The sequence below is a fragment of the Typopeltis vanoorti genome, chromosome 5 (assembly GCF_054136105.1).
Source record: "Typopeltis vanoorti isolate ZY-2024b chromosome 5, IOZ_Tvanoo_1.0, whole genome shotgun sequence".
NCBI classification, from domain to species: domain Eukaryota; kingdom Metazoa; phylum Arthropoda; class Arachnida; order Uropygi; family Thelyphonidae; genus Typopeltis; species Typopeltis vanoorti.
In genome coordinates this window covers 130936033-130948063 of record NC_143553.1, presented here as the reverse complement: position 1 = coordinate 130948063, position 12031 = coordinate 130936033, and the positions used below count along the sequence as shown (strand labels likewise).

The 12031-nt window shown below is 35.9% G+C and overlaps 1 protein-coding gene across 1 annotated transcript in view; it reads right to left on the bottom strand.

Annotated features, from left to right (window-relative positions):
* Positions 1-12031, bottom strand: part of LOC150106816 (protein D3-like) — a 68933-nt gene that overhangs the window by 16118 nt on the left and 40784 nt on the right. The window contains exon 5 of the mRNA XM_090392728.1: positions 1508-1645. Coding sequence (XP_090248854.1) covers positions 1508-1645 — 138 coding nt within the window. The remainder of the gene's footprint in view (positions 1-1507; positions 1646-12031) is intronic.

Genomic DNA, 12031 nt, shown 5'->3' with positions numbered 1-12031 from the left:
TATAACCTTCAGTGACACACAGGCAAAAGTAAGTTGTGAAATTTCCCAATTATAACTGCTTCCCATTCAACATTTATCTTCATTCTTCCTGTTACATGCTACAGCTATTCCTTTCTCTATATAAATGTATAAAGAAACTTTGAAATAGAGTACAGAGTTCACCGCTCTGAACATTATCTGTTCAAATACATTTGTGAGCTTCTGTGCATTTTACTATACTTCAGGAATACTTTATGACCACCTATTAAGGAGCATGCTGGGTTCCCTTTGGCCAAAAAACTACTTACACCTGTCTTGGAATTGACCGCACTAGACCATGGAAGGTGTCTGAGATATTCTGAACCAACTAGACAGAATAATCTCACAGAGGTCAGTGACTGAGCAAGGCACTGGCATCAACTGGTGGTGCTTCCATATGATCTTATAAATGTTCGATGAAACTCAAATCAAGAGAATAAGGCAGTTGGGGAGCACATGGAATGCTTGGCTATGATCCCTGAAACATGCTTACACAATGCGAGCCTTGTGGCACAGGGTGCTGTTATGTTGGAATAGTCTAGATCCATTAGGCCAAACTGTCACCATGTAAAAATTAACAGTTCATCAATGGAGATAAGAGGACCAAGTGATGTCCATGAAAATAATCCTCATGCCAGAATATTGCCACCACCACCACCAGCCTGTTTCTGGCTAGCCATGCAGTCTAGTTGGCTATAATGTCTTAGCTAACTGTATGCCCACGAATCATAATGTTTTAGTTCATGGGCATATAGAAGTCATGAGTTGTTTCTTTTGGAATAGACTTTGATATTAAAACATTGCATTCAGAATGTTTTAATATCAAGGGCATAAATGTCCATGTGTTGCAAGAAATTTGAGATTTACTTCCTTTGGGAATTAGTGTTTGTCATCTGTCACCCCACTTCCTTGGGATGTAGAAGAGAGCAACCCCCCTCCTCATCTGCAAATAACTGAGATAGTCTTGGCAGAAGGGCTTAATTTCTTAAATTATTGTGGACCCTTTGTCCCCATTCACTGAGCAGGAGGGATGGAAGGAGGGGGAGAGAGAGAAGGTCCGCAATATTTTAAGAAATGAAGCCCTTCTGCCAAGACTATCTCATCTCCATTTCTCGTTTCATTCATACCAAAAGAAACAACTCAAGATCACTGTATGCCTATGAGCTATAATATTTTAACTCATGGGTATATAGTGGTCTTGAGTTGTTTCTTTTTGCACGGACCTCAATATTAAAACAATGCATTCAGTATGTTTTAATATCAAGGTCATAAATAAATGCTTATGTGCTGCAATCAGTTTGTAGTTCACAGAAGTATTATGTAGTTTTGTAACTTGAAATGAGTTTTTTTCTGCTTAATCTTGCATATATTTAGAAATTTAAATATGGACTTTCCAAATGTAAAAAAAAAAGTCTTTACAAGTTATTTACCACGGCACTATATATGAGATAATTTTGACAGATTTAATCTCTTCAAAGCAAAATATTACCTGTGCCTTTGGGTGGTCCAGCACCTACATATTCTGATAAAACTTCTCCATCCTCTACACTTGTTCCTGGAATGTTAATGACTAGCCAGTGATGCCATTCTCCATATTTAGGATTCTGCCGACTTGGAGCATCTGGATCTAATAAGGAAATCAAGGGATTAATACTGTATATATATCAACTGAATATCATATAAATATAATAAAAATCCAATGAATAATATGTCAATTGCACACCATCATTATAATTATTACCAGCAAGCCATGCATAGAGATACATTGTATTTAGCCTACTGCTGATATGAGATTAACTTATTACAAACCTCATTAAAAAAATAAATTAACTCGATCAAAATTTTTTTTTACATAGTACAGAAACTCTGCTCTCTGAGACCAAACATGGATCTTTTTCAAGCAACTTCAGGCCTCCAATATGTGGGATGATGGTCACACACCGAGCAATGAAATTCATCTTCCACCTAAAGACAATCACTAACGTCCATGCCCATAGTGGGATTTGAACCCGCAGCCTGTTGGTTGGAGAGTGGGTGTGCTAGCCACTTGGCTGGCAAAGGATATAAAAAAAAAGATGTTTCTCCCCTGCCTACCAAATGAAAATGCACACTTTTCATTTCATTTATTATCAAATATCAAATATTCCGATAAGCAGGACGATCGTCTCATACTGGGCGATGAAATTCATCTCCCACCTAAAGACAATCACAAACGTTCATGCCCACAATGGGATTCAAACCTGCAGCTTGAGGACTGGAGAGTGGATGCACTGACCAGTTGGCTGGTAAACCAGGTTGGCAAAGGATATAAGAAAAAAGGAGATGTTTCATATGCATACTTTTCATTTCATTTATTTTCAAATATCCTCCATTTTTAATTTGAACATGATCTCTGTTGACCATTTAGAGTCTGTTAATTCAAAGTTTACATCATGACTATTTGGATTTTCCTTTTAGTCTTTAAATATAATTATCCCACTAACTTTCAACAGAATAAGTGAGACATTAAATTTTAATGGCAGTACAGTCATCCCTTGACTTACATCTGTGATCCCATACTGGAATAAATAAGATTTTCGACTATACTTTCGAACAAGACACAAGTGAGTGCAAAGTAAAAATGTTTTTATTTAGCAACAGCACATTCAGCAGCAACCTCCCTCGGCAGTAAGCACATGGCTTCAACAGTTCCTACGTTGATTTTGTGTTTGAAAAATAGGTTATTTGTGTATTTATCATTAAATATTTCGCGATATTTTGTGCAACATGATGGCCCCTGCATGCCCAAGAGGAGAGCAGTTGATCTTGAAACGAAGTTGCAAATTCAACGATAGTGGCGAAGCAACGACAAGGATTGGAAAAGTTACCTCCATCTTGCATATAGGACCTGAACTAAAAGCGCATATTTCTTAGCACTATGACCATAACCGCTAAGGCAATAAGTCTCTTCAACATGTTGAAGGAGAAAGCAGGACCCAATTATGACTATGAATTTGAAGCTTTTTCCGGTTGGTTCATGACATTCAAGCAGTGTTTTGAACTGAATAATGTGAAAACATATGGTGAATCTGCAAGCGCCAATGAGAAGGTTGCCAAGGAGTTTGTGGAGAAATTGGATAAAATTATTACGGAGGAAAACTATTTGCCACAGCAAATATTTAATATGGATGAGATCTCCTTGTTTCAGAAAAAAATGCCCGAGCAGACAATTCATTCACAAAAAAGCTAAAATCTATGCCTGGTTTCAAAGCTCTTAAAGACTGCCTTACAATTCTGTTAGGGGTAACGTGGCTCGATATAAACTGGAACCATTTGTGATATGGCACAGTGAGAATCCACAAGCCATCAAAAACATTAGGAAGCATGCTCTTTCAGTTCATTAGCGGAGATATAAGAAGTCGTGGATGACTCAAAAATTGTCTATTGTGTGAAAGAAAATGTAGAATTTAAAATTTTATTAATTCTAGATAATGCTCCAGGTCATCCGTCTTATATTGATGATCTTCACCAAGTTCAAGGTCATGTTTCTCCCTCCAAAAACTACTTCATTGATCCAACCGATGGATCAGGGAGTTCTTGTAGTGTTTAAGGCTTATTATCTATGGAGAACTTCTTCACCAGCCACTTCTGCTACCGAAGGAAACAACCAAACTCTCATGAAATTCTGGAAAGCACTCAATATTTATCATGCTATTAAAAACATTGCTGTGGCTTGGGACAAAATGACCTCTCAATGTATGAGTGGTATATGGAAAAAGACATTAAAAAGGTTTGTGCACAATTTTGGAAGTCTTGAAAAAAATGAAGACCTTTGTAAATTGAGTGAAGAAATAGTGGGCCTAGCAAACAATCAGAATCTCGAAGTGAGTGATGACGAAATAGTTCAACTCATAGAAAGTGCCCCTGAAGAGTTGACCAATGAAGAATTGGTCGAACCGGAGGAACAACTTGTTGCAGAAGAGGAAGAAAGAGAAACAAGGAGAGGTAGTTAAACAATTCACAGTGAAGGGTCTTGCAGAAATGTTCTCTGCAGTTAGCGAGGTTCTCAAAATGGTTGAAGACATGGACCCCAATATCGAATGCTACTTATTAGTAGAAAGGAAAGCAAATGATGAGTTTGCTTGCTATAAACAAATTTATGATGAAAAGAAGAAGAGGAATAAGCAAAGCATATTAGACATTTTCATCAGAAAAACAAAGGTTACACCAGAAGAGCTGCAGCCTGGTCCTTCACATTGGGAAGGTAATGAAGATGTGATTGTGGAGGAAGATTTGGGTAATTATTCTCCTGTTTTACAGTGGCAATAACTTACAGTACTTAAATATAAAGAGCCAATAGGCTTCATTTCGGCGATATAAACATTATTAAAATTAAGGGGATATTAATCCCACATTGTTTTAAAACCGAATAAGAAACTCAAAGATTGGAATCAGAGAGTTTCATGCCGAATATAGTAGACTACAAAGTATCGGCGATTACTAGCATGAGCTAATGCAAGTAGTCCTAGTACATAGTACAATCTCGGGCAACTCGTTGCAAAGGTGGGTAAAGTTCTGATTGCTATTCTTGGTATTTTCCATAATGTAAAAACACATTTCCTAAGAAATGTATGCTGTTATTACATTATGGTGGGAGATTACTACCCAGACCGGTTTCAGCCTTTTTTGAGGCTTCATCAGTGAGTAGCTAGACCAAATAGATACCACGGTCTGGGTAGTGACCTCCCACCATAATGTAATAACAGCATACATTTCCTAGGAAATGTGTTTTTAAATTATGGAAAATACCAAGAATAGCGATCAGAACTTTACCCACCTTTGCAACGAGTTGCCCGAGATTGTACTACGTACTAGGACTACTTGCATTAGCTCACGTTAGTAATCGCCAATACTTTATAGTTTACTATATTCGGCATGAAATGCTCTGATTCCAATCTTTGAGTTTCTTATTCGGTTTTAAAACAATATGGGATTAATATCCCCTTAATTTTAATAAAATTTACAGTACAGTTTTATAATAAGGTTTAAAAATTAAAATAACAGTATACTTATTAGTGTTAAGTTCCTAATCCTTATAACTCTGTCGATTTAACATATCGACTTATGTCCTGCTGGATGGAATGGAACCCCGATGTAAATCGAGGGATGATTGTATATTCCTTATGTTAAGAGTGCAGATATCATCACGTGGCTGCATGAGCAAATACAAACGTTATATGTTTTTTTTTAGTTCATTTATTTTGATTTCTAATTTAAATGCAAAATACAGTCCTATCAACCATTTAATTTCATAAATTAAAGATACCAAGAAATTATATACTTGGTTTAATCCTTTATCCAAGCGTAATTGGATAAAGGATTAAACCTGAAATTGCACCTGAAATATAATCAGGACAGGGCAACTCGTATATAGATAGAAGCTAATGACTTCACATCACTTGCCTTAGTATCCTATAATGCAAAGCGCATATCTTTACGGGTATGTATAATGCTATGCTTTATGGGAAGGGTCACTACCCAGACCAGTTTTGACCTATATTGAGGTCTCATCAGTGGGATCCAGAGTCCTGATTATATTTCAGGTGCAAACTTTGTTTGCTTACACTTGGATAAAGGATTAAACCAAGTATATTATTTCTTGGTATCTTTAATTTATAGTATAACCAAGTGGAAAAATTTCCAACAACAACATTTAATTTCAGTTTAGGATTACCGTATTTGCTGGCGTATAAGACACCCTTTTTTTCTTTGAAAATAGGTCTGAAAAACAGGGTGCATCTTATATGCCGATACTCAGTTTTTTTATTACTTTCATTTCTGGAAATTTTCTCTGTTCCAAGTTACGCGATTTCTTTCTTGCTCCTTGCGGTGTGTGAGACCACAAACCATTTAAGGGATTTATGAAGGAGAAGTGGAACACTGCATCCAGAAGACTGCTGGATGCAATCTTCAGATTTTGAGGTTACGCCATCAGGAAGAAGCTAAACATTTCACAAGTTTGTGAGTGGGTCAAAGCTTCATGGGATGCTGTGAAAACTGAGACAGTAGTTAAATCATTTAAGAAGTGTGGCATTAGTAATCCACTGGATGGTACAGAGGACAATTTGTTGTATGAGGGTGCAAATTCTGATCTAGAAGAGGTTTCAAGTGTCTCTTATTTAGCTCTGGAGATGAATTTCTGGTTTTTGATGAAAAAGATTAAAAAGTGGGTACTCTTTCCTAGTTAGATTAGGTATTTGTTGAAAGTAGACCTACTTATTACTTTATATTTGAAATACTCTAAATTCATTAGAATATTCAGTGATAAAGTTTTTTCCCCTAAAAAACGTGTACAAAAAAGGGGGTGCGTCTTATACACCGGCAAATACGGTAATTAAATATCCTACAATTTAACAGTTGGTGATTTTATTCTCACAGTTATGAAATGAATCTCATGCAAAACTTCTAGATTTAGAAGATTCTGAACCTTGAACTGAACAATAGAATTGATGTCATGTAGCATACACTTGATTCTCAATAAAAGTGAACACATATTACAATTCAAAGGAAACAGTAGTTAGCTATGGTAATTTGATACCAGATTACAAAAATTATTCAAAACTATGAACAGATGTGATTACTTCCCAGAACTTTGGAACAGTCATACAACTGGAGCAACTCAGATTTTGAAAACATCAGTTTCACATTTCAAGGAAGAAAAAAAAAAATAGCATTTAAATATACTTGAATGCAGAATCTTTGTTTGATTTCAGCGAATTCTTTGGTTAGTGTCAATGGCATTGCAAGTAAGCCCATACTTATTAGATTCCAAGAATTTTCATATAGTCTTGAGGAAAAAAAAAATTTAAGGGAAAAATTAATGACCTCTTTTGAGGCAATTTTCCTATTCACAACATACCACTTCAAGAAACTTTTGAATTCTTACCACATAACTTTCAAGGATAATATTAGTTAATTTAAGTTTACTATCAGTATAGACTATTTTACAGCAAAAAGTAACACAAATTAAAGGAAATAGAGGCAGTCTTCTCACTCTTTATCAGTGGCAGACTATTTTATGGAACAGCTGAAAAGCCAAATTTTCAGTACGATATTCCCACAACCAAATATTTAGCTTTGCTTCATAGATGATATTGTTGCAGTTTTGTTACATTCAGATTGGATTACTAAATTTTTAGAAAAAAGAAAATGTGCTTCCATATCGAGATCACTATTGAATGTGACTAATAAGATCCTTTTCTAGATACTTGATGAGCTAACATTCCATTCTACAGTCAATATTCAATTTTCCATTTATTGAAAACCTTCGTTTATTGGCAGATATATCTATCCTTACTCACATCATCACCAATCACAGAACATAAGTGCTATCAGAAATTTTTACTGCACTGAGTTCAGTCCATCTCATCCACTGATTCCTTTCTGTTTGAAGAGCTAAACAAAATAAAAATTACCAACTGCCAATAGGCATGATCATGCCACAATCCATTCATTTCTTGTTATATATCCATCAACTAGACCACAATCAGATGTTAGAGTCACTATACCATTCTTTAAAGGAATAACGAAACAGCACAGGTTCTCTGCAAGTTTAATTTACACACTACTTTCAAACCATTTCAAGAAACAGTCTTCCTTTCTACCTTCCATCAAAGATAAGTTACTCCTTGCTTGGTGATCTTAACGGGATTCATAATTAGATAATTTCTACTCCTTATGCATACTTAAAAAAGGCATGTGTTTTTGTCCAACAGAGTCTGCAATCAGCTTTCAGAATACAGTCATTTTGGAGTTTATTTGAGAGAGAGAAAAACTGGACAAAATCCATGTATGAAATTTCATTCTCTAAGTTCTGCTGCTTCTCATTTATATTATGAATACTGATTTGTAGTAAAAGTCAAATTTCAGCTTCCTATTTTCCTAGAAGCAGAGGTAGAAGTTTTAGAATAAGTAATTTTTGCAAGAAAACACTGCATTGGAGAAGGTTATACAAAAAGGATGTATTCTATCTAAAGATGGAGCAAGAGATTGCAAATCTTTTGATATATATTTATTTAGATGTATAACATCATCTTCATAAGGTAAATAGCCAAGATTAATATCTGCAAATTTGATATTAGATATATTAATAGCAACTGGCATAAATGTCAGTGAGAAAGTAATTGAAGAGTTGAAAGCAGAGTGGTAAAGATGAGCTAAGAAATTAAACATATGAAGAATAAACTAAAAAGAATAACAGATTTGCATGGAAGGGGGAAAAAAGATTTGAAAGAAATATTGAATGATTTGAGAGCAGCAATATATGGGGATTCGGTGATCAGAGGTGTGATGAGTGAAAAAATGCACAAGGTTTGTTTTCTAGGTGGTAGAATGAGCAGGGTGATTGAAACATTGGATAAGAGGAATATGCAAGCAAAAGAGTTGGTAGTGGTAGTTAGCACAAATGATTTGAGTAGTAACAAGAAGAATGTAAGGAGGGATGTCGTGAGGCTGTTAAGAAGATGAAAGATAACAATATGGTAGGTAAAATAATCAAGCAAGTCAAACAGGTATGATGACGATGATGAGTTGAGAAGGCAAGCAAAGATTATTAATGGTATGCTAGCAGAGTTGTTTGAAATTGTTAGAGATATTGTGATATTGATAATGTGTGAAATGAATTTGAAACAACATTTCTCCAAATGACTCACACCAGATCCATTTAAATGTAGCCCATCTCTTTGATAAACCTTTATCTGCCAAGCTTTATAAAAGAGATGGCATACATTTAAATGGATCTGGTGCGAGTCAGTTGGAGAAATGCTGCTTCAAGAGAAAATAATGATTGAATGTAAGCTATGAGGAAGCAAGGTATTCTGGAAGAGCATGAGAATAGGGTGTGCGAGTTCACGAATGGTACAACTGAAAAGAATGAGAGAGAAGGAACACAGAGCGCACAGAGAAATGGGGAAGGTCAGGGTGGATAGAGAGACACTGCGTTAGAGTGTAGAGGAGTCATAAACAAGGAGAGTCAGTGGGACTTATTATAGAATCAACACAAATGAGCTAGTTTCGTATGTTTACGAATGCCAGACGTATTCGAAATAAGAGGAATGAAATTGTAGCAAATCATTTGTCTCAAAATTGTTGGAATATGTGAGGCATGATGAGAATGACATGATGCTAATGGAGGTAGAGGGGATATGTAGTCTTTTGTGAAGAGAGAGAGACAAGGCAAAAAGGGAGGAAGAATGCTATTGATGATGGCACAGGAGTTGTGCCCATCTAGGGGTGGAGATGCAGGAATCAAATAGTAATAGTAGTTTTGAAGTAGGGATGCTTAAGGGTCATAGCTATATAACTGAGAGGAGACCTCGACATAGCCTTCAAAGGAATGCAGAGAACCGACCAGGGCTTCTGACCTAATGTCCAATCCTCACCTTCTCGTGGTGCACCGTGTTAGGAATCTACCAGGATACTGAATGGACAAGGCTGGGCTGGCAATTTGAGATTTAGCAAACCAAATTGTCAACTACTGGAACAAATCCAAAAAACCACCCCAACTCAACATCACCAGAGTTCAAGATTGGTACTATCAACATAAGAAGCCTGAATGGCAAACAAATGGAGCTAGCTAAGGAATTGGATAAGTACCAGATCGACACAATAGGGGTGACTGAAACAAAAAAGGCAAAAACTGGTCAGATCTTTCTGAGCAATAAATACGAAATGTTCTATTCAAGCATGACAATCAAGGAAAAGAAGAAGTAGCCATAGTATTCAACACTAAATATGAACATAATCTTCTTGAATGGCAGGCAGTCTCAAGTAGAGTGATGTGGACAAATGAGAATGGGGAACTCAACAATGAGACTTATTTGTGCCTATGGTCCCACAGAAAGTTCTACTAAGATAGAAGTGGAGAAATTTTTTGATGCTTTAGAGAAAGCAACTGACACAATGAAAAAGGAAAAGTTGGTCCTTGTTGGGGATCTAAATAGCAGAGTAGGAAATGATTGTTAGACATACAAAAATAGTTTGGGAAAATTTGGAGAAAAGAGCAAAGCTAATAATAATGGCAATTATCTGTTGGATTTCTGCTCAGGACATGGACTAGTTATTACTAACACCACGTTCCAACATAAAAATGTGCACAAATTCACATGGAGAGAAAAGGCAAGGAATAAGAAAAGTCTCATTCACTATGTTATTGGATAGTGATGTTTTCTCCTTGGTGCAGGACACCAGTGTACAGAGGATTTAAAATTGGAAGTGATCACTATTTAGTCTTGAGCAGGATAAAATTGAATTTCATATTGAAAAGAAGAGCATGTAAGACAGTTTTAAAGCGAATAAAAGTTGAGCAGCTCTCAGATGTGAACTGTAGACTAAAATACACAAAGATTATTCAAGAAAAAATGAAAGATTTTGAGAACAGGAACCAAATCTTGAAGATTCAGTGCAAGCCTTGAAGAAAACACTGATTGATTCAGTCAGAGAGGCATGTGGTGAGGTTGTCTGCAAGGATAGAAAAATTAGAACTCCATGGTGGACACAGGAAGTTAAAGAGGCAGTGAAGGAAAAGAAGAAAGCACATCAAAAGCTCCTGGCTAATAAGTCAACTTGTGCTCTTAGAGAATACAGAGACAAATGTAAGAAATCTAAACACTATGTAAAACTGGCTAAACCAAAGTCATGGGAGGACTTTGGCAAGAACTTAGAAAATAAATACAAAGAATATGGCAAGATATTCTGGAGGTTGCTGAAGCTCAGAAATGGAGGAAAGAGTGCTGTTAAAAGGAATTAGAGTTGATAAAGTTGACATGAAAACAGGAGAAAAAGATATCTTTGAAGTATGGAGTAATTACTTTGAAAAAACTGCTAAATGAAACAAGCAGTGATGACAGCACAGTGGTAAAAAACACCAACCAGGCATGCAGTCAGGAATACATATCCATACATGAAGTAGAAAAAGCCATCAAAAGCCTGAAATGTGGAAAGGCAGCAGGAGTAGATGATATTTGAACAGAAATGCTCAAGTATGGAGGTATAAAAGTCTTACAGTGGCAGCACTGCATAGTTCAGAAAGCCTGGACAGAGGGACGAATTCCAGATAATTGGAGTAGAGCTCTCGTAGTACTCATATATAAAAAGGGAAATAAAACTGAATGTGATAATTACAGAGGTATTTTATTACTGAGTGTTCCTGGTTAGATATATGCAAGTATACTTGAGAAACGGTTGAGAAGGATTGTGGAACGGAAGCCTAGTAAAGAACAAACTGGATTCAGGACAAATAGAGGCTGTCAGGATCAGATTTTCACTTTACGACATAGAGTTGAGAAATCATGGAAATATAGCAAAGATCTGTATTTAAGTTTCATAGATCTGGAAAAGGCATATGACAAAGTGCCAAGAGAGAAGCTATTCAATATGCTACAGTTATATGGTGTCAGTGGGGCATTATATCAAGCAATACTTAGTTTTTATTTGAGTTGTAAGTCAGCAGTTAGAATTGAAGGAAGTACAAGAAGGTGGTTTCACGTTAAATCTGGTGTCAGACAAGGATGTACATTATCCTCTCTGTTATTCGTTATCTATATGGATCACACTTTGAAGGAAAGTTGTATTAAACCTGATATCAAAATTAGAGGTGTTAATCTCAGCTTTTTGCTTTATGTGGATGATGTTATGCTTCTAAATAAATCTGCTACAAGTCTGCAAGATTCCCTGACTAAATTGAATAACTGTTGTAACTGATCTGGTATGAAAATCAGCAATAATAAGACAATGAAAATAGGCAGAAACATTAAAAATATCAACTGCATTTTGAAGGAGAACCTATAGAACAAGTAAAACACTTCAGCTACTTAGGCATGATTTTTAGCAAAGATGGTAAATTAAATATGGGAATAGACAACAGAATCAACAAAGCTGGTATGGTAGGAAGTCAAATGAATAAATTTATAAGGAATAAGAGAAAAATTAGCCAAAACACTAAATTAGCTGTATACAACACAGTGTTCAAACCAAT